Source organism: Nylanderia fulva, unplaced genomic scaffold (genome assembly GCF_048542155.1).
Source record: "Nylanderia fulva isolate GAGA-0341 unplaced genomic scaffold, ASM4854215v1 Scaffold20, whole genome shotgun sequence".
Lineage (NCBI taxonomy): Eukaryota > Metazoa > Arthropoda > Insecta > Hymenoptera > Formicidae > Nylanderia > Nylanderia fulva.
In genome coordinates, this window is record NW_028190264.1 from 576,907 (window position 1) to 602,104 (window position 25,198).

Genomic DNA, 25,198 nt, shown 5'->3' on the forward strand with positions numbered 1-25,198 from the left:
ATTATATAAACAATTATTTAAATAATTATAATAATTATTTATATAATATTATATATACATATATATATATATAATTATTTAAATTATTTTAATATTAATTTTCCATTTGATATTAATTACTTTTTCATTGGGAAAATATTCAATTTGATTCGCTCAATTGAATATTTTGTCAGAGCTAGAATATGAAAGTTTAAACTTACCATAGCGACAACCGTGAGGCTAGATTTGCGTTCTGGAGGCGGTGGTGCCATAAGCGCGGTGCAAACCGTTCCGGCTGAACTAGTCGTAGTAGAAGTTGATCCTCTGCCGAATAGTTCGTATTCGTTCTCGACAATTGGCGAGGTAGGGTCTGAACCGATGTCATTAGATTTGGTTAAAGGACTCTGCGGTAACGGTTCCTCCTCCCTGAGCGTTTTCAGACCTGAATCCATGTGAAACGAGGTATAATATCCCTCCGTGTCGCAGGAATACACCGACGACGTCTCACCGTCGTCGGAGAAAGGCACCACCGTGATATCCTGTATAATATCCGGGGTTAAGGTACCTTCGGAGGTTACCGAGGATGAGGCCGACATGTCTCTTCCCTTGAGTCGCCTCATGTGATTTAGGGAAGTCGAGGACGTGCCAATCGAAGCTGTCGTCGTGGATCTGAAATAATGTATTATAAATTTAAAAAAAATGCTTTAGTCACAACATGTGAGAAAATCAGCTGATTTTACCGGAATTCAATCTAGGATTTTATATATAGGTTCAAAAACGTACTAATCATATAAAATTAAATCTTGGCAAGATCAGCTGTTTTTCTCATATATTATAGTTTATGAATTGCCGAACAAAAATGTAATAGGCTAAATAATAGACAGTTACAGTAAAAGAATTAGTTACCATAGCTAAATTTTAGTTATGTCCATATATTACAACTTGAAATTTAGTTATCATGCCTAAATTTGGTAACTAATATTTTTTAGCCATAGTTTAACGGAGAATGTTATAGCTAAAAAATATTAGCTGTCATAGTTAAAAGGCATGATAACTGAAATTCTTTTTTTCCCGTGGCAACATACAAAAAAAAGTAAAAATCCTATGTATATTTGGTACTTTAGATAATTTTCTTAATACATTATAAGGGTGTCGAAATTCAAACACGGAGTTTCGTCTTGAAAATAATCAAAAGTTCATGGAAAAAAAAAGAATTAGCTATACCATAGCTAAATTTTAGCTATCCATATATTACACATGAAATTTACTTATCATGCCTAAATGTTAGCTATGACAGCTAATATTTTTTAGCTGTAACATTCTCCGTTAAACTATGGCTAGAGCTAAAATTTAACTATAGCAGCTAATTCTTTTTTAAGTATCTGATCTTTTAGATAATTTTCCTAATAAATGACAAGGGTGTCGAAATTGAAACACGGAGCTTCGTCTTGATAATGAAAAGTTCGTTAGATCCTCCTCGGGTCTTACCTGGGCTGATGCGTCGTAGTGGTGGTCTCGCTGGCAATGCTGGCCCTTCCGCTCTCGGACGAGGCGCTCCAGTTCCCGGAGCTCGAGTGCGGAGCGTCGTCCCGGTTGCTGCCCTTCCGCCGTTCTCTCCTCTGAGCCGCGCTCTCGCGCAATTTCACGCTCGGCTGTCTGTTCTCCGTGCTCGGCACCGACACCGGTATGCTCGCCGTGCTCTTGCCGGAGGAGCTGGACGAGCTGGGCTTCCTCTCGTGCGATTTATCTCTCCTACGTCGCGCGGTCACCGTCTCGTAGATGTTGATCTCCTCGGGCGATCTCGTTTGACCTTGAGCGGCTTGCTCGCCTGATCTCTCGCTGGTCCCGCCGATCGGCGTCGGCGTCTCTTGCTGCTGATTCGACTTCGGACTGATCAGCTTCAATCTGGACCTGCCCCAAGCTTTCAGCGTGTTGAAGTGCGACTTCTTTTCCGTTGGGGAGTCCTTCTTCGTGGCGCCCAGGAGGTCCGTGCTGGCTGAGCGATGAGCTCTCGACGCGGCGCTTGGCATCGTTTCCTCGGGCTCGTCGCCAATCGTCTCCCTGTCGGCGATAAATAATCCCTCTCTCAACGACGCGTACATGATGTAGGAGTGCTGTAGCGATTTTCGCATTTTTATAATGTATAGAAGCTAAAGGGGAGATTATTGCGCGAGAGATCGCGGCGTGATTAATTGGATGATTCGCGGTGCGGGCTTTCGCGACGGATTTATCGTCCGCGTGGATTTCAATTTGATAGTCGAGTTGGCAGGGATCTTATTGTTGATATTATAAGTGGGTAATAAACATAGTATATATTAATCAATTATATTATATTCTAGAATTTTATTTTTTATTCAAATATTATATTTTAAAGCGCTATCTGGTGAATGAAAAACAAATATCACGTTACAGTTGATAACTGGGTATAATATTTCGAAAAAAATATTATTTAATTATTGGCTAGTAAATGATAGAAAAATCTTGATTGGAAAAACCAGATAGATTTTAGGTATTGGCCAGTTTTTTACAGAAATGTTTCTACTCGAGTTGTGGTAATAAACATAGTATATATTAATCAATTATTATATTCTAGAATTTGTCTATTTTTTATTCGAATATTATATTTTAAAGCGCTATCTGGTGAATGAAAAACAAATATCACGTTACAGTTGATAACTGGGTATAATATTTCGAAAAAAATATTATTTAATTATTGGCTAGTAAATGATAGAAAAATCTTGATTGGAAAAACCAGATAGATTTTAGGTATTGGCCAGTTTTTTACAGAAATGTTTCCACTCGAGTTGTGGGAGGTCCTCGATCGAGATTGCGATTTCGCGCGACAACGATACCGAGATGATCCGCGAGTATTATCGCGGCGATGGAAGGTACGAAGCTAGAGTTACCGGAGATTCTTCGTGCTTGGACGACTGCGAAAATATGAGTGAGCTTTATCGAGCGTGACAAATCGCCGTCTCTTTTCGAGGTACCCATAGATCTCCGGAACCGCGCGTCCATCTCTACTAGTTAACAAAATTGCTATACGCGATAAGACGAGGGCAAAATATATGTATATTCTCTCTCCTCTCTCTTATATCATATTTATTATGTCGTAAAAGTTGGAAGGACGAAACACCCGGTGGGGACGATTTATTCCATTAAATATCTGCGTATATTATGGACACTTTTTATTCTATATACTTAACATGTTTTTATTGCTTTTTTTAGACAGATTTTTTGTCTATTATATTTATCTTGTATATTGTATATTTTGCATATATTTCTCACTGCAAAAAGATTATTGAATGCAAATAAGTAGGTATTTATTTCAATAGTGCATTAAAATTTATTTGGAAGATATATAATTTATGCGTGAAAAATACTTATTTGATAGAAGAAAATCCTTTTCAAAACAGATCAATATATATTTTTTAAATAAATTATTTATAAGACAGTATTGAAATAAATATTTATCAATTTAATAATTTTTTTCAGTGCTTGAATCGCCTCATGTTCACTAAATGATACATAATGGTGCTTTTTAAAGCAATATTTTAATTAATAAATAATTATAGATACACGAAGAGAATTTATTTCTTAAAATTTATTCTGAAAATCATGGGACAATATGGAATTGGAAGAATTTTATAAGTTTCTCTAATTAATATCTTTACTACAATAAAAAATATTAATATCTATTACAATAAGATATAAAATATGTTCGATTAATTTCACTTCGATTAATATTTTTTAATGTAATAAATATTAATCAGAGAAATTCTTATAAAATTTTTCCAATATTATATTGTCCCACGATACCATAATTTTCAGGATAAATCTTAAGAGAAAAACCACTCTCTGTGTATTAAACATAGAAAAAAAGCTCTTAAAAATATTTTGATTAAGAATCGCAGAATATGATAAATACTAACCCTCCAATTTTATAAGAGTTTCTTTGATTAATATTTACCACAATAAAAAATACATATCAATATTTTTTTATTGTGGTAAATATCAATCAGAGAAACTTTTGTAAACTTCTTCCAATACTTTATCCCACGATTATCATGATTTTTAGGGTAAATTCTAAGAAAACATTCTTAATAAAAATTATTAATAATATTATAATATTTATTATATAATATTATTATTAATATTATTAATCCTCTCAATTCTTCCATTACCACTGTTTTACAATTATCACGATTTTCAGGGTAAATTCTAAGAGAAAATTCTCTCTGTATATTAAACATAGAAAAAAGCTCTTTCAGAATATTTTGATTAAGAATTGCAGGATATGATAAGTACTAACCCTCCAATAGCTTGTCGAATCTCTTTCTGATCGGTGCCAGCAATCGTGTTTCGTCTCTTTCCTCTTGGTCTGCGAGGTCGCGATCTCCTTTTCACCGCCGTTTCCTGAGTTTCTGGCCCTGACAGCAAGGACTTCCTTCTCATCGACATTCTTGCGAAACCTCGTCCGCTCACATCCACCGCCACGATTTCCGCCGGGAATCTACGATGAAAGGATCGTACATTTCGAAATCACAATGAAGCAGGATCATCAATCTGTCATGGGGTACAAAAACTGAATGTGGATCGGGCAAAGGACATATCAAACTACATAAAGGAGACAGACTTTTGGCTTCTACAGACTTATTATATCCGCGAATGGCGTGAATTACACTGTAAAAAAATATGTAATATATTACACAAAAATATGTAAAATTACATAAATAATAAGTGTAAAATTACACGATAAATAATAAAAATGTTTACCTTTTCATTATTTATCATGTAATTTTACATTTATTATTTATGTAATTTTACATATTTTTTACAGTGTATAGAAACATATCTGTAAGATTTTGCATCCTAATTTTAAATTTCTTATGAATAATTTAAGAAAACAGCATTTCGATTCTTTAATTTTTTTTAAGTAAAATCAATGTGAGATATTTCGAAGGTGATATAATTTCCTTGTTTTATACAGTCGATGTTGCGTTATATTTTAATAATTTGTAATATATGTTTAATTTTCTCCCTAAATTATATAAATAATAATAATAATTAATAATAATATAATAATAATTTTAATAATTATATAATTAACACGCAAACATTTTTTAATATCCTTTCAAATGATCAATCATTGAGCATAATTTCGATCGACGTAACTAGATGGACCTTTCTTTATTTTCACGTTTCTCTCGACGATCTAATGCATCCAATAATGTATTGAGATAAACCGCTTACTTGAGCGCGATAGCCTGAACCTGTTCCTCGGGGCTGGGTAGCTTGTGATCGACGGCATCGCTGGTCATGTCGCCCAGAATCCTGGACGAACAGTCCGGAGGTACGGTGACGTCGCCGAGCGCCTCGGCGGATGTCCATCTTCGTAGATCCTCGATAGCAGCCGGCTGCAACAGCGTAAAATAACACGCGCAATAAAGTCGCCGCCCTCTCTCTATAAAGGTATACCTTCTTTTGCACGGTCTGTTACGCTATTCTGTATAATTACCCGTAAATATCGCCCAACTTATCTCTTTGAAGAAAGGAAATGCATATCACAGAGATTTCAATAAGTCTCATAAAATATATATTTATTATAACAACATTTTTAATATAATCATAAAAAATCAATAACTAATATTTAAAGTTTAATATTTTTTTTTCCTCACTATTGATAATACTTTATGTAAAAAAAAATATTGTGAAGAAAAAAATAAATAATGGAACATTTCTTTTTTTCCATCAAGAAATATACTCTTTAAATATTAATTATTCATTTTTCATGATTTATAAATATGTTATTAAATACATATAAATTTATTTTATATGTATGAAATATTATAAATATAACTTTCGTTATATTATTTCAAAATTGAGCTGAATTAAATAAATAATTAATTAATTAAATAGCTAAATATAGTTATAATAATTATCTAGTGCTTGAAAAAATGCAGTATGTTTTTTTATGCCACCGTAAAAAAAATATGCCAATTTGTACGTGTTTGCCTGATGTTGTTACACGACTTGGCGTGTAACAAATGATTCTTTCCTTTCTTCCTTCCGTGGGTCACCTCTTGTGATTCACCTCGCGGGAAACTCGACGCCGGAGGAAGAAGAAGAGCGAGCGAGATATTTTACGCGCGTGGGTGTTAACTATTGTCGTGATGTCACCTCGTCGGCGAGTTTCATGCGCGAAATACGGAACGGATCGAGTTCCAAGCGTCTGCTAACTTTTCCACACGATGCACTCACCCTTGTTCACGACCGGTCCGTGAAAACGACCGTATCGCTATTGTTAGGATCTTAATTTCGCGTGTCTCCGAGAAGTAGAAGAGAGAGAAAGTAAGGCCAAAAAGAAGAAAAAAAATTATAAAACTATTTACATTATTTCAACTGAACTGTAAGTCTTATAGAATCGAGGCGCGAAATATAAATTTAAAGTGTGTGAACTAATAAAAAAAATCATATCTGAATTTTAGCTAATATTTTTTAGCTACAGTTTAACGGAGAATTCTGTAGCTAAAAAATATTAGCTAAAATTTAGACACGATAATTTATGTGTAATGTAGGGACAGCTATAGTAGCTAATTATTTTTTCCGTGAAACGTATAATTTGGGTTGTTTATAAGATAATAGCTGTTTTAATAAACAAAAAAAAATATGTACCTAATTAAATTTATTAATGTATCAATCAATTTATCTCGAAAGTCATCTTATCTTCAAAGAGATAAGATCATTTTTAACTCTTCTACATTCTTCAGCTTATTAAGAGTACTTAATTACTGTCATGTTGTAATTATATCGTAAATGACAATCTTCGTGTTTGATGTGAACCGGTTTAAATGTCAGTTCAAGTTCAGGGAAAAAAAATTAACCATCACTTGCGATTAACAAATGGGGAAAAAGCGTTTCTCGGGAAATTAGTAAACTGTTTCAAAGAAACGCAGTTCGACCGTAAAAATTCTTCAATTACACGGTGAAAGTTAATTACGTCGAATTAAGTAGGCAAGGGGGTCAGATTTGATTCTACCTGACATTTCAAAGCTAATATCTTAGGTCGAGTGTTATTAAAACTGACTAGGATCTTTCTCTCTCTTTCTTTGTGTTCAGTCACTCGTTACCAACCAAAGTTTTAACGATGTTAAATTTCTTCCGCATTTCGCAAAGTTAATGAGAACAGTGTAATCTCAGCGATAAAAACAAGTTATGTAATTCATTAGAAAAAATATTCGTATAAATGCCTGTGTACGTTTTTTCACTTTAAGTTAGGTTAGGTTCATTTTTTATTGAATATACAGATTGAAAAATCCTCCCCAATGAAAGTACTGATGACATGAAATTCTTTCATATCATCTCTATTGGGAACGCCATATTTTGTGCATAAATAAACTGCAGAACTTTTGTATTAAATAAGTATAGTTATGAGCTGATGTAAGAGGCCGATAAAAAAAACTGTAATTTTTTAACTTTTGTTTTTTTTTTAATACGAAATTACAGCACTCCTCGTTCATTATTACGAGTACTTTAATTGTGGAGAAGAATTGCTCAATCTGTATAGTCAATATAAAGAAAATCCCTTGAATTCAAAGTCGATAAAACAGTCATGGTCAGCATCCCCTTAATTTATTTGGTCTGAAATGGAGCGCAGAAGTTGAGACGAGTATCAACTGGTGGAATGTACCGTAACGCGTTGTCATAGAAAGTTAGATAGAAGAGGGTAACTTACGATTCTGGACTCGATGTCGAGACTGTGATCCCGTCGTCTCTTCCCAAGAACGGGAGTACAGAGGAACATATCCATCGAGCTGCCGTCCCTCCTCAAGGAATCCAAACTTCGGACGGCAACTATAGCAGCGAGCTCGTAGAGCTCCCTCAGGGCTCTCGGCCTCGTGTCCGCCGTGAACAACCTCGTCGATGGTTTATTCGTGACGTGAAAATGTTCCGTCCTCGCCGCGAAAGTGCAGATATCCGATTCCGCTGTAACACCAAGAGAACGAGGTTTAACTATCGGCTTGTCGCCAAAGGAGCAAAATATCGATTTCATAGATCGTTACGGGTATGTGTGTGTGTGTGTGTGTGTGTGTGTAGCCACGTGTTTATATAATTTCCATATCTTACCCCCGAGACATCGCGCGTAATGAGAGTATCAATCTCTTGCGTTTGTGTAATTTCCATATCTTATCTCCAAGACATCGCAAGTAATCAATCCTTTTTGAGATTATTTCGTCTCTATATATTTAATTAATTATCCCTATTTTTAGATCATTTTTTAATACTTATATTATAATTATTTTTTAACAATTATATTATATTATATTGTATATATTGTATATATTGTATATTAAAAATGATCTAAAAATAGAATTATAATATATAAGCTAATTACAAATTATGAGTGTGAATGTTTCCTTAATTTTATGATTAAATACACGAATATAGATATGTGCTTCTGTCAAAATTTTGAGAAATATAAATTAAAAAAAAAAAATGTTATATTATGAGGACAATTCGCGATTGCATTCCCGTGGAGTAAATATTTGCGTGCGTTATTTTCTAGAAAAAAAAAACCAGGAAGAAGATTTATCGTGATAAATAAAAAAAAAAAACGGTCCAGTGACGAGCGGGAAAAAGAATGTCTCGCGCGCCTCGTTTGAAATTTAAGAGGCGTTCACGAGACGCGTCTTTTTTCTCCCATGGCCGTCCCATAATGCGGCATTTTAAAGTCCGTAATATACTTTTTGCCGGTCATGTGTGGCGGGTGATATCACGCCGCTGACATATCTTAACTGTAAACATGTTCCATTCACGGTTTCTTGCACCGCATCGCATGCAGGCGCACAGGAATCAGTAAAAAAGCTCAACTCATGCCACCCGCGCTTCGAGGGGCACGCTTGATTCGACGTTTCCGGTTGTTTTCAGAAACGGTTTCTTCCGTGACGCCGGGGCCTTAATTTCCGACAATGAGGCCCTTCCTAATGTTTTCAATTACACGCCTCGGGACAATGATCTCACGCGTACGAATTATGAAATAACTATTTATTTGAAAAACAACTCGCACTCTGAACAAAAATTTATTTCATTCGAACACGGAAAAAAAAATTAGCTAAATTTTAGCTGTCCATATATTACACATGAAATTTAGTTATCATGCTTAAATTTTAGCTATGACAACTAATATTTTTTAGCTATAACATTCTCCGTTAAGCTATGGCTAAAAAATATTAGTTACCATAGCTAAAATTTAACTTATGGTAGCTAATTCTTTTTTTCCGTGAACAAGTATTTATTTCAATACTGCCAAATGAATTATAATATAGCTCAATTTTAGCTATGGTAATTCATACTTTTTAGCTATAATTTAACGGAGAATTTTATAACTAAAAAATATTAGCTATCATAGCTAAAATTTGGACATAACTAAATTTTATGTTTAATATAGGGACAGCTAAAATTTAGATATAATAGCTAATTTGTTCCGTGCAGTGTTCCTTTTAATTGGAATATTTTTCTATAATTTATATTTCAGATAATGTTAGAAATATTTTGAATTTTTTTCACAGGAAAAAAAAATTAGCTAAATTTTAGCTTTGGTAATTCATACTTTTTAGCTATAATTTAATGAAAAATTTTATAGCTAAAAATATTAGCTATCATAGATAAAATTTGGACACAACTAAATTGTATGTTTAATATAGCTATAATTGCTAATTTTTTCCTTGCAGTATTTTTTTTAATTGAAATTTTTTTCTATAATTTATATTTCAGATAATATTAGAAATATTTTGAATTTTTTTCACGGAAAAAAATTTATAGCTAAATTTTAGCTTTGGTAATTAATATTTTTTAGCTATAATTTAACGGAGAATTTTATAACTAAAAAATATTAATAAATTTGATAAAAGGTTGTTAAGAGCACTTATGTTTAATTCTTTTTTGTCACCTTTTATTGTAATTCATTATTACACATTAGATTAAAGAATATTATTTTTATATATGACTTCACTTTTTAACATAATTTAAATTTTTATATTTACTGCTCTTAACAGCCTTTTATCAAATTTATTATAATTTAATAAAAAATATTAGCTAAAATCATAGCTAAAATTTGCACATAACTAAATTTTATGTTTAATATAGGGACAGCTAAAATTTAGCTATAATATAATAGCTAATTTTTCCGTGCAGTGTTCTTTTTAATTGAAATTTTTTCTATAATTTATATTTCAGATAATATTAGAAATATTTAGAAATATATTGATCCTTTTATCCAAGATTCTTTATACACTCACTTATATGTATATCTGAAATATATATGTGAATTAAATGATGGATGAGTCCATATAGTAAAGTCTGACTTGCGTTTTTTTCGCCGACGTAGTCGTCGATCGTGAAAGAACAATGAAATGCCGTAAACACCTTTTATATTCCCCAACAATCAGTTTCGTTATTCAGAGAGATCCTTAATTGCTGACTTTTTTTGGCCAATTTTTCTCGCCCGGCAACGTGTATACGGCGATTTGACAATACACGTTTCTCTCGCCGTACCGAGTGTAGTGCTTCCATTATCGCGTGCTTCTTGTGTTTTATTGTTTTCGTTGTTCGGCTTTTGTTTCGCACAATACCGCGAGGGGGGTTAATCATCATCGACCCGACACGCGATAGGGTTCGTACACCCCTTTAGAATTCCGTCTCGATTCTCCTGCGAATTCGCCGGCATCTAATAACGCTCGATTCGCATGCTCGATTTGCGCTCCGATGCTGTGAAAAGCTATTTCGCAGAATGGCGATCTACCTCGAGTGAAGCTTCGCCTTTTATCACAGGGCGGACTAAAAATTAACTGGAGAACTTCTTGAGAATTATAAAATTTTATAACCTTTCCGTGGTTTTAAAAAATTCATATATTATATATTTATTTTACAAGTTAGTAAAATTTTATATTTTTATAGAGAAATAAAAAAATTGTACGCGCAATCATGGGCGTCTGCGAGAAGGCATTTGCACCCCTTGGAATCAGTAAAAAAAATTAAGAATTTGTGCTCCCTTTTTGACACTGGAATTTATTTGCATATTTAATATATAAAAAAAATAAATAAAATTTAAAATAAAATACAAGAAAAATTGTAATCACGCTGAAAATATATTAAAAATAAAATTTGATATATAAATAAGAAAGGTGATTATTTGAAATTATATATTTGGAAAAAATAATCCAAAACAGTCCGAGAGAAAAGATGAATTTCTGGTCTTGGAAAATCTGAAAGTCGGCGAATTTAGAAAAAAAATTAATATATTATATATTTATTTTACAAGTTAGTAAAATTTTATATTTTTATAGAGAAATAAAAAAATTGTACGCGCAATCATGGGCGTCTGCGAGAAAGCATTTGCACCCCTTGGAATCAGTAAAAAAATTAAGAATTTACTCCCTTTTTGACACTGGAATTTATTTGCATATTTAATATATAAAAAAAATAAATAAAATTTAAAATAAAATACAAGAAAAATTGTAATCATGCTGAAAATATATTAAAAATAAAATTTGATATATAAATAAGAAAGGTGATCATTTGAAATTATATATTTGGAAAAAATAATCCAAAACAGTCCGAGAGAAAAAATGAATTTCTGGTCTTGGAAAATCTGAAAGTCGGCGAATTTAGAAAAAAAATTAATATATTATATATTTATTTTACAAGTTAGTAAAATTTTATATTTTTATAGAGAAATAAAAAAATTGTACGCGCAATCATGGGCGTTTGCGAGAAGGCATTTGCACCCCTTGGAATCAGTAAAAAAATTAAGAATTTACTCCCTTTTTGACACTGGAATTTATTTGCATATTTAATATATAAAAAAAATAAATAAAATTTAAAATAAAATACAAGAAAAATTGTAATCATGCTGAAAATATATTAAAAATAAAATTTGATATGATTATTTGAAATTATATATTTGGAAAAAATAATCCAAAACAGTCCGAGAGAAAAGATGAATTTCTGGTCTTGGAAAATCTGAAAAAGTCGGAGAATTTTAGTCCTTGAGTCTGCTGGACACCCTGAGGATGAATAAGATTGACAATGTAGGTTTAGCTAAAAATGTCGATACTCCACGTAATCAGTCCCTCATATCGGCGTGCACGCTCCAAATGGCTTCTGGAATACTTCGGCATTCGCGAGTTAAAGCTAACGGTTCATTACGAGGCAAGGTAGTAATATCGCACGAGTGCTCCGGGCACATTTATGCCACAGTGTATAAACAGAGTGATGCGCGAGAGAGAAAGACCCGCCTGTACTTCGCCGCGCAATCCGATTCGATACAATCGTCCGTGGAGTATTTCTTACTAACCGTCTGTAACCTCGGAAGCCGATACACATAACTACACGGCCTGGTACAATCTTCCGAGCGGACGAGAGCGGAGGATCGACCTTCCATCCTGATGTTCTTGCAATCTCATCGCGAGCGCGAATAATCGAGGCTGAAACCGAAGCTCTCTCTCTCTCCGTTCCACCACATTTCGGATTCCCAGAAAAAATTGATAGCCTCCTATTCGAACGTTACTTTCTCGAGTTTTTATTCAACCGCAGTCATTGATAAAAATATTAATTTTTTCATTGAATAAAATCAATTATTTTTAATCGCTAAATGAAAAAAAATTAGTCACCAAAGTTAAATCTTAGCTGCCCCTTGAAATTTAGTTAACACGCTTATAATTTAATAAATAATTCTATAACTAAATATTAGCTATCATAAAATTTTCTCGAAAACAAAACAACTTGTCGCGATCGATAATTATTAAAAATCTCAAGTTGCTCCAATTTATACTCAACACAAATCCCTTATAAATATTTATTCATAAGATCAGCTGATCCAATGTCATAAAAAACGTGACTTGAAAACAGATTTTATTTAAACTACACAATAATAGAATGACTCGTAATAGAGCTTACAGGTCGTGTTATTTTATTTCAATGTGTTTAATAGAGATAAAACTAAAAATTTTAAAAATTATTATCCTCCTATTCGAACGTTACTTTCTTGAGTTTTTTATCAACCGCAGTTATTGATAAAAATATCAATTTTTTTGAATAAAATCAATTATTTTCAAGCGCTAAACACACGGAAAAAATTAGCCACCAAAGCTAAATCTTAGCTGTCCCTTGAAATTTAGTTAAGACGTCTATAATTTAACAAATAATTCTATAACTAAATATTAGCTATCATAACTAATATTTAAAAAATTATTAGCCTCCTATTCGAACGTTACTTTCTTGAGTTTTTATCAACCGCAGTTATTGATAAAAATATCAATTTTTTTGAATAAAATCAATTATTTTCAAGCGCTAAACACACGGAAAAAATTAGCCACCAAAGCTAAATCTTAGCTGTCCCTTGAAATTTAGTTAAGACGTCTATAATTTAACAAATAATTCTATAACTAAATATTAGCTATCATAAAATTTTCTCAAAAACAAAACAACTTGCCACGATCGATAATTATTAAAAATCTCAAGTTGCTCCAATTTATACTCAACACAAATTTTTTATAAATATTTATTCATAAGATCAGCTGATCCGATGTCATAAGAAACGTGACTTGAAAACAGATTTTATTTAAACTACATAGAGCTTATAGGTCGTGTTATTTTATTTCAATGTATTTAATAGAGATAAAACTAAAAAATTTGATATAATATAAATAAAAAAGGTGATTATTTAAATAGTTTATAGTGACATGTTTGTTTCAATTATTGTACATAATGCAGATTGTATAACTGATTTAAATTTTTGTTTTCTTAACTTCCGAACCTTTTCATTGTTCACAAAAATATCTCAAGGATTTCATGATTTAACATTTAATTGATTTATCATATAGATATAGGTATGCAAATGATATATATTTGAAAAAAATAATACTAAAAACTGTAATAAATTTATTCTCTATTCGATGGTTGAAACGTTGCAACTTACACAATAAAATATAAAAAAGCAGACAGTGTCACTTAATGTTTCTAATTTTTATTTCTTACTGGCGAGATCACAACAAAATTCTATATACAAAATAAAAAGTCTAAATAATACTAAAAGAGAAAAAATGAAATTCTGCTCTTGGAAAATCCGAAAAAGTCAGGGAACTTTTTTCATCGAGTCTGCTGAAAACCCTGTGTTTCGGCTGAAAAAACGTAGCGGTCCTAGGTCGCTCCTTGGAGGAGAATGCGCTTGGATGCGTTTTCGAGCGCGGGATCTCGCCTGGATCGCGGCATTAAGCGGCGTCACGGTTGTTAGTAAAAGAGGGCCGGACTCGGGAGGATTTTTTACAGACGAGAGCCAGAAGAGAGCGAGTTACGAGTCAAGGCCGGCTGCGCAGGTTGCTCGGTCATGAGAATAGAAATACGAGCATAGAAAGGGAGGAGGCAACAGTCGTACACCTGAGTAAGCACTGCCCTGATCTCGGCAATAACAGGCCTCGAACTAGTCGTAGTCATTTCTCACAAATCAGCACGATCCACCGTAACCGCGGCCGGCATCGGCTAATTACAATAGTATACTGTGGCAACGACGTATGGGGTCCGGGAAATAATGATGGAACCGCTTCGAGAACGCGAGGTAGAATTTGTTTGTAAGGAAACACGGAATTACTCCGTTCTGGAAAGCATGTACCATTTTAAATTACCGCGCGCAATTATTTATTCGCGAAACTCGCCGAACGATTTCTTATTCGCTGACCATCGGATCTATTTCACTATAATTTATTTTTTTATATTTTATTAATACTTATTATATTATATTATCATGGGATTTTTCCACGGAGTATGATTAAATTTTTTTTCTTAATTTTAAAAAGTTTATTTCTTTTGTTATTTTTATTTTTTTTTGTATACTAAATATGCAAATAAATTCCAGTGTTTATTCAAATTTAAATTTATAATTTAATTAAAAATTTTATATTTATAATGTAATTTTTAATTTCGGATCTATTTCACTATAATTTATTTTTTTATATTTTATTAATACTTATTATATTATATTATCATGGGATTTTTCCACGGAGTACGATTAAATTTTTTTTCTTAATTTTAAAAAGTTTATTTCTTTTGTTATTTTTATTTTTTTTTGTATACTAAATATGCAAATAAATTCCAGTGTTTATTCAAATTTAAATTTATAATTTAATTAAAAATTTTATATTTATAATGTAATTTTTAATTTCGGATCTATTTCACTATAATTTATTTTTTGATATTTTATGTTTTATTAATACTTATTATATTATATTATCATGGGATTTTTCCACGGAGTACGATTAAATTTTTTTTCTTAATTTTAAAAAGTTTATTTCTTTTGTTATTTTTATTTTTTTTTGTATACTAAATATGCAAATAAATTCCAGTGTTTATTCAAATTTAAATTTATAATTTAATTAAAAATTTTATATTTATAATGTAATTTTTAATTTCGGATCTATTTCACTATAATTTATTTTTTGATATTTTATATTTTATTAATACTTATTATATTATATTATCATGGGATTTTTCCACGGAGTACGATTAAATTTTTTTTCTTAATTTTAAAAAGTTTATTTCTTTTGTTATTTTTATTTTTTTTTGTATACTAAATATGCAAATAAATTCCAGTGTTTATTCAAATTTAAATTTATAATTTAATTAAAAATTTTATATTTATATAATGTAATTTTTAATTTTTTATTATACTCATAATTTAATATTTAACATTGAAAATTGCAAAGTTTGTTTCTTGAGGGAAAAGCTTATATTGAGTCAAGAATAATGAATGAAAGATGAACTCTCGCAAGTTTAGATCACGTAATATATCTGGGAGCTATAAGAGAAACAGAAACAGTGATTCTATTTACTTTTTCATCCTACTCCTCATTACACATTCTCTTGTATCTTATTTCTCCATATATATATTCTACACTACAACATCCTTCCGAATTTTCCGTATACTTTCGACTATCTGGCTCGTCTCAGCGGGACGACGAGTTTCATGGCGCGTTTTCGCAATATCCGGTGGATCTCCTTCGACTCTTGGTTCACCGCCAGCGAAAGGGTGGAATCGTCGATCGGACGAGGCACGAAGTGTAAGTTCGACGACTCGAGGGACAAGTCAAGAGTCGAAAGAAAACAGAGAGCGAGAGAGAGAACAGAAACATATACACACTGAAAAAAATCCATGTACTTTTACATGGAAATTGCTAGTTCAGAACTGGAAAAATCACTTGCTTATCACTATAATTTTTTTTCCATTTGTTTTAAAGTGAAAATACATGTAAAATATAAGTAAAATAATTTTACCTATATTTTTTATTTTTATGCAAAAATCATATGTAATTTTAAATTTACTTTATTAGGATTTTATTTTATAAGTATTTATCCATTTTATTTATAACATTATTTTATAGCATTTATACATTTCCTATGTGTAATTCCATGTTCAGTGAATATTTTTAATTTTGAAAATATTTAAGAATATATTTCATATGAAATTACATATAATCTATAATCTTCCATGTAAGTATATCAGTATTACATGATTATGCTGGGTCGGAAAAAAACCTAACTTAATCATGTAATTTTACATGAATATTTTTATGCAAAAATCATATGTAATTTTAAATTTACTATTTTTATTAGAATTTTATTTTATAAGTATATTTATCTATTTTATTTATAACATTATTTTATAACACTTATATATTCCTAACATTTCCTATGTGCAATTCCATGTTCAATGAAATATTTTTAATTTTAAAAATATTTAAGAATATATTTCATATAAAATTACATATAATCTGTAATCTTCCATGTAAGTATATCAGTATTGCATGATTATGCTGGGTCGGAAAAAAACCTAGCTTAATCATATAATTTTACATGAATATTTTTATGCAAAAATCATATGTAATTTTAAATTTACTATTTTTATTAGAATTTTATTTTATAAGTATATTTATCTATTTTATTTATAACATTATTTTATAACATTTATATATTCCTAACATTTCCTATGTGTAATTCCATGTTCAGTGACATATTTATTTAAGAATATATTTCATATGAAATTACATATAATCTTTAATCTTCCACGTAAGTCAACATTGCACGATTATGCTGGGTCGGAAAAAAAAATATTTTTTTTCGGTGCACGCCAAGATAGACAAGAAGACGACGAAGGAGAATCAGGAGAGGAAGGTGGCTAAGAGAAGAAGGACGAGACGAGAGGCAAAGGAGTAGGCAGATTCCCGATGCTGAAGAGCCGGTCGGCCCGTGGGAGGTCCGCTGTAGCCGATGTGCCTCGGCTGTGCAAAGTGGCCCGAAGGGCCGCTCGCGCGGCCCTTCAGAGGGACCGACAGACAACTCACCGGTTGCTCCGGCCTCCTCGCAGACCACGACTCAAACCAAGATATCAAGGAACGCGTAATTCATGCTTAGGCCTCTCTCTCTCTCTCTCTCTCCTGCTCCTCACGCTCCAGTCTGGCTCTTTCTCTTTACGCGCCATTTTGTCTCCTTCTCTCTTCCTTTCTTCATGTAGAGCGAGAAAATTGCGATTATTTTTCTCGAATGTCTGTATGGGATTCATTCTAAATCTTTCTTCCGTGTACGCGAACCGCGTTTCTCATCACAGCAGATCAGCTGATCTTACATGGATACCTCTGCATTATGCTTTTTTGCGAAGAACCGATGGGAAAAATGTTAATTACGTACCATAGCTTTAGATGTTCCTATATTATGTCTGAAATGTAGTTACCATGCCTAAATTTGAGCTATAGTAACTAATATTTATAAGCTATAATTTAAAGAATTCCCCATTAAATATAGTTAAAAATATTATTGAAATATTAATATAATATAATATATAATAAATAATATAATAAAATATTATTATAAAGACATATGTTATGTAGTTGATATAAAATCTGTTTTCTAGAGAAAATATAAAAATTAATTAGGTAAGCCTTGTTTGGGATTAATTCTAAACTTTCTTCCGTGTACGCGAGTCGCGTTTGACAGCAAATCAGCTGATCTTATATGATAAAGTTATAAGGATAAGGAGTTTGTTTTGAGTATAAATGGGAACAACTTGAGTTTTTTTTTTTAATAATTATTGAATCGCGACAAGTTGTTTTATTTTCGAGAAAATAAGATAGGATTGCATATGCATATATCTCACATCATTAATTTATTTCCTGCATGCGATCTCTTTGCAAATCCGGCGCAGCGAGACTCTTGCAATAATATTGCGACTCTTGATCAATTTAGATTGCAGCTTTCTATGATTTGATTAAAGACTCTGCATACGTACGAGTCATTCTTTTGCAAATTCGGATCACGGAGAATGCGAATGCGAGTGTGAGCGTTGATCTGTGTCGATGATAAATCGACAAAGATGGTATCTCGAATCGAAGGTGGGTATAAGGTGGAATGCCGTGACGTACGCAATGATGTATTACGCGATGATCTTAACCAGAACAACATAATTGTTACATAGAGAGACAGAAAAAAATAATTATATAATAATATGTAAAATAATATAAATAATGTATAATATATACACACAAAATTAGCTAAATTTTAAGCTATGGTGATTAATATTTTTAGCTACAGTTTAACGGAGAATTCAGTAACTAAAAATATTAGCTATCATAGCTAAATTTTAGGCGTACTGAAAAAATTCGATTTCAACAAATTTTTTTTTTCATTATTCGAATTCAATAAATTTCTTTGCATGATAACAAAATTTCAGTGCATGATAACTAAATTTCATGTGTAATATATAGGGACAGCTAAAATTTAGCTATGGGTAATTAATTTTCGCCGGTCAATATACAGATATAGAGATAGAGAGATAATAGAATAAAGAGAACCACACACACAGAGAGATAGAGACAATAGAGACAGAAGAACAGAGAACAGAGAGACATAGAGAGACAGAAGAGATAGGACAGAAGACACACAACACACAACACACACACCACACACAACAGACAGAAGCATAACATGATAAGAAACAGATAGAACAGATATCCAGATACAGATATACATATAACTATATACATATATATATCTATATAGATAATATATACATAGATACATATAGCTCATATATACACACATATATATATATAGTACATATATATATAAATTTAATTATATAATAATATATAATAAAAACTGCATAATGATACGATAATAATAAGGAAATAAGAAAATCGAAAATAACAATTGCTGTAAGCGATTACTCGTAATTACGTTAACCCGAACATATCTCTCCTCTTGTCGTCATGTTACGCTAATTGTACACGTCGACACGCGTGTATGGTGCAATGCAAACGAGTCCGACAATCGGCAGACGCGATTCTATCAGAGGTCTCTAATTACGACACGTCCCAGGCTGTCTTAAGGCTCTCGGCGTAAGAGAGATCGACCGATCGATCTTCTCGACAAAAACCCGGAATCTCCCGGAGAACGCGAACCCGCGCGGATGAAAAGAGGGCAAACACACGCAGCCGGTCGTCACGTAACGCTTGTATTCGAATACCAACCGGGCCTGTTTATTCCTCTCTCTCTCTGTCTCTTCTCTCCCTTTCCACTCTATCTTCGGAGAACCGTGAAGTGCCCACGGGGCCTCTGACGGATGGCGTAAGCACGCATCAAACATCACGCACCCCAGACTCGGGGTTTCGTGGCCGGGTAAACACAGACCCGCGGCAAATTCGGGTCTCCGTGTAATCGCGAGCAAAACAAGTTCGCGCGCTCTGGACCCGCCGGATATGCATTTCGAGCACCCCTTTTCAGGGTGTCCAGCAGACTCAATGAAAAAGATTTGACCTGACTTTTTCAGATTTTCCAAGACCAGAAATGATCACTTTTTTTATTTATATTATATCAAATTTTGTTTTTATTAAATTATAATACATATATTTAATAATATATTTAATGGTGTCTAATATCACAACAAAATTTTTAAATAAAACATTTCTAGTAAAATTAATGTATTAATCTTTAATAAAAAAAAAAAATGAATTAAAATGAAGTTCTTTTTTCCCTTTTAGGATTATTTTTAGTATTCTTTAGTATTATTTATTGTTAGACTTATTTAGACGATGTATAATAATGAAATGAAAGAAGTGATGTGTGGGCTAAAGAAAAATATTAATTTGTCTTTGTTGCAAGTTATATACAAATATTATTTCTCTTCAAAAATGTCGAAAATAAATTTATAGATTTTTATTCATCGCACATGTAATTATATATTATAGTTGGAATGACAGGTGTCCAGCAGACTCAATTCCCTGACTTTTTCAGATTTTCCAAGACCAGAAATTCATTTTTTCCCTGACTTTTTAGTATTATTTTTTCCAAATACATAATTTTATTAAAACTAAATTTCGGGCGTAATATATTTTTTTCCCGTATTATATCTGAATATTTATGTGTTCGAGAATGCGTTACGGAAAAAATACTCACGTGTCACATGTGTTCACATAAAAATTCCCGGTGCTACCGGTTCTGATATGTAGAAATTTGGTTAATGAAGAAATGTGTCTCTTTATATGTACATTCTTATTTTCCACGTGCTACGAAATTTTCAATTCTATTAATCAATACAAGTTCCAAAACCATAGAGATATACTGATATAATAAAAAAAAAAAAAAAAAAGTGAACTCCTTAATAAAATTTTTTCTCATATCTAAAGTAATTAAAGTTCAGACCGGAGGTCAGAATAATTAATTTAAATAATTATCGCTGAATAAGGAATTGAAAAGTCTGCTTGAAGAAGGAGCAAAAAGAAGGAGACAGAGAGTGGGAGAGAAAACAAGCGACGAAGAAGGCAAGAGTTTGCGCGGCAAAAGACTGAATAAAAGCGACGAGGAGAAGCGCGAAGGAACGAGAGGGAAAAAGGGACAAGGGAAACGAGAGAAAGGGATGAGGAAGAAGAGGGAAGCAGTCGGTGAGGAACAAGGGAAAAGAGGGGCCAGGTGAGGTAAGAGTGGAATGCGGTTACGGTAGATCGCGGACCAGTCCTCGTACAGGTCCTGCAAGACCCGAGAGAGACGAGGCTCCCACAAAAAGAAAAAAAAAAAAAAAAAAAAAAAAAAATCGAAGAGAACAACGAGAAGTGCCCCGCCAAGTCCCAAAGATCGTCGCCGACGTCGCCATTCACTACCAGGGGCCCTGCGTGTGTATATGTTGCTGGCCCAATAAATTTCCGTCGTTTTATAACGTCGACCTGCGGCCTATCTACGACTACCGAGATTATTCGCACCTGATTCCTCCTATGCCGTAGAAAACAGAGGCCCGATTGTTCCGAAGAGCGATAGAATTCCGATAGCGGAATCGTTTTGTTGATATATCAGGGTCAGGGAAATCTGGAATTGTTAGGGAAAAGTGAGGAAATTTTTACTAATTACCTGGATTTTTTTTTACATTATTCTACATTTGTCTTAATAATTTGAAATTTTTTTTATTAAATAAATATGAAATAAATATAAAAACTTTCAATGTATTATATATTTCAAAATATATTATAACATTGCTCAAGAATTACAATATTGTTCAAGAACTTCGTTTTAATTCATTTTTTTTTTTTTTAATTAATACATTAATTTTATTAGAAATGTTTTATTTAAAAATTTTGTTGTGATATTAGATACCATTAAATATATTATTAAATATATGTATTATAATTTAATAAAAATAAAATTTAATATAATATAAATAAAAAAAGTGATCATTTCTGGTCTTGGAAAATCTGAAAAAATCAAGGAATTTTTTTCATTGAGTCTGCTGGACACCCTGTATATGAGATTTTTTTCAAAACAAACAAATTCTGAATTTATATTTATTATATTTTTCTATTTTATATTTATATAAAATTTATATTTTCGCGATTATATGAATTAAGAATCGTAATAAAAATATAGCAAAGAAAAAAATATATAAGATACATGGAAAAAAATTAGCTATTATAGCTAAAATATATTAGTTTTCATACCTAAATTTTAGCTATGGTTTAACAAAAAATTCTATAGCTAAACAATATTAGTTATCATCGCTAAAATTTAGGCATGATAACTAAATTTCATGTATAATATAAGGACAACTAAAATTTAGCTATAGTATATAATTAATTCTTTTTCCCGTGAGTAAATTCATAAATGAAGTTAGCCATTCAACACAAATTCTGAATTTATATTTATAATTATTTCATTAATTTCGCAATCATGTAAATTAAGAAATTGTGTAATATAAAAATACAGAAAAGAACAAAAAATCTGTATATATGTACGGTAGTAAATGCATTAAGCTATATGCTATAAATTTTCAAAACACTCATTTTCTCTCGAAGCAAATTGCCGTAAAGTAAAGTCACCTCGAAAGAATACCTCGAGTGTATTAAGGCGGAAAAGGAGAGAGAGAGAGAAAAATAAAATCTTATCGCGCGTATATTATGGAGGTCGGATGCAACATGCATCTTTTTATACGTGACTTTTTACGAGCAGCCATACACGCGCGCAAATAACGGCGGTCGGAGATAATATTTCGACGTAACCGCAGCCGCGCTACGATTTATTTTCGCCGGGAAATAAATTCGGCTTTCGGCGGAGAGAGCACGAATAATGTTTCAACGAAGTCGCTCGCGAGAGAGGACGTCTTTCTCTCAGAACTCGCGCGCACTCGTTTCTCGAGATTGCGAGTTCTCGTCAGAATGTGGTGGGTGTGTTTCCCCCGGTTGCTCTGCCAGGACATATAGCTTCTGCGAGCAAAAGAGTGACGTATCCCCCCCAAATCCTGGCACACCATCCCCGATCCCATTAACTTTCCTAAATTGCTTGGCGCAGCGAGAGTGCGAACAATATTTCGCGGAACCCGATTTCATCAATCTTTATTCAATATTGCAGCACACTGTGAAATAGGATTAGAACCAGCCAACCGTTGCTCTTTCATTTGCGACGAATATTCCTGACACTATAATTATCATTCATTTCGTCAATTATTTCTTCAATTTTAGATAGAAAATTTTATATAAAAACTTGTTTATTCTTATATATATTTTTTTAATTGTCTATAATTTTTTTATTGAATTTTTATATTTCCATAAGTATAATATTTTAAAATAATAAATTAAAAAAGCTTTGATATATAAATATGAAAAGAATATTAATAAAAGAGCCAGGTATTGCGCTACACAATTATTTTTTAATTCCTCTTTAATTATTTTGAACCATCATTATAAACCAATGAACATGTAAAACGTTCAAAATAATTAAATGGGAGTTTAAAAACAATTTTGTTGTGATTTTATTATCTGCATCTGGCTTTTATTAACTCCTTTCATACATGGTTTTGTATAATATTTTTATTTTTAAAATCGAAAAAAATATTACGAAATTATTACTCCGTTATTTCATCGCGTACATTTTCTGCAGCGAACAAGCGCGCAGAATGCAGTCGTGAATACAAGACGAAGAGTGCGGGAGTTTATTGAATGCGTGCATTATGACGTAAAGGAGGGATCTCGTTAATGCCAAACTGAAACCGGAGTTTATGGCAGGCAGAGACATTATGTAGAATTTGATGGAGCGCGGTGACGAGAAGGTTTAAGTTCTAACACAGCAAAAAAAGCGCGTTAATATCAAAGTTTCGATCATCATTCATCGGTTTAAAATGACGGATCACAATTAATCTCAAACATATAACAATTGCATGCATATTGCTGCTTCGAACAGTAATTGCATTATTATCTATCAATTTTAAAATAGTTTTATGTTTTAATTATTAATTTTAATATATATTGTGAATGTTTCTTGGTTGATATTTAAAATGTAATTTTTCTTTAGTAAAATGTTCTTAAAAGCTCTGTTAATATTTTAAAGAAAAAAATGTCAAAATGTTCCAAGAGTAATACGCCTGCAAAACTTAGTTATTTTAGAATCATTCTATATAATGCAACATATTATCACCTTCTTGGTATCACTTGCCTACATAAATTCTGAATTGGTCTTCGTTGCGATTCTGCTACAATTCAAAGGGAATCAGATCGTGTAATCGTGTGGAACGGGGACGGCAGAGACAGTAAAATTCTATCAGATTATCCGATCGGAGTCGAGGACTCTGACTCGACTAGAAAACTGAGATCGAGAGTCGATAACTTCCTAACAGAATCTTGACTCAAGCTACGTGTCGATTCTTGGTCCAAGAGAAAAACCAAAAGCTCCAATAATAATCGTCTCCATTCGTATTCGTCGCAAATCCGAATATTTAAATTAATATCGCAGTGCAAATAAATTCGGTGAGCCAAAATTTTTCAGCATCACAAACCTCGATCAAAATAAGAGATCCTCATTATAGATTAAGGCACGAATGTGTGTGAAACTGACATGAATAAATATCCATCTTTAATTCTAGTTTACATATTTATATCGTGTATGTTATAATGCAAAAAAATCATAAAAGATTGCTCTAATATATGTATGTATTTTGTTTGTTACAGGTAGTCTTACTGATAAGCTGCGCGCGAATTTGCAAGATTCTCGAGTGCCGAATCCATCGTCGCTTCGTGTGATTATAATTTTTGCATCGTCTTTTCTTATTCTGCAATGTACGCGAAATACGCGTGCGATTCACGCGTCGCGTCGAAAGTGCCATGTAAAGTGCCGCGTGTCGGGAGTGCCGTGTAAAGTTTCGGGCGTCGGGAGTAGCCGTGTAAAATGTCGGACAATCGTAATTAATTCGTGTTTTCGCGAGTGTCGGGAGTGCCGTGTAAAGTTTCGGGTGATCATAATTAATTCCTCTTTTTCGCGAATGTCGGGAGTGCCGCGTAAAGTGTCGGGCGATCGTAATTATTCCTGTTTTTGCGAGTGCCGCGAGTGCTACGAGAACCAAGAGAGGAGGAGGAGGCTCGAGGACGCATCAGGCGACAGCGGATCAACTGTAAGGTATGCAAAATAAATATAATTTATAATATCCTTAATTTAATGAATTCTGGTAAAATTATTTGATTTTTTATCTTTTGATTTATTTATGGAATTTATTTTGCATTATTTTTATGCACTTAAAATATTTCCCTATATATACATAATTTGAATATTTAATTTTCAGATCAATGCTGCGCACTTCAACGTTATTGCAGGTATCGGTGAGTGAGAAATTATTTATTTTTTAACATTTTTATAGCGAGTGTTT

At 32.3% G+C, this 25,198-nt stretch overlaps 1 protein-coding gene across 1 annotated transcript in view; it reads right to left on the reverse strand.

The window, feature by feature from the left end:
* The window catches only part of gukh (NHS actin remodeling regulator GUK-holder), a 117,880-nt gene that overhangs the window by 18,287 nt on the left and 74,395 nt on the right, over positions 1–25,198 (reverse strand). The window contains exons 2-6 of the mRNA XM_029319915.2: positions 7,715–7,965; positions 5,233–5,396; positions 4,292–4,492; positions 1,468–2,040; positions 201–648 (exon numbers count right to left, since the gene is read on the reverse strand). Of these exons, the coding sequence (XP_029175748.1) occupies positions 201–648; positions 1,468–2,040; positions 4,292–4,492; positions 5,233–5,396; positions 7,715–7,965 (1,637 nt within the window). The remainder of the gene's footprint in view (positions 1–200; positions 649–1,467; positions 2,041–4,291; positions 4,493–5,232; positions 5,397–7,714; positions 7,966–25,198) is intronic.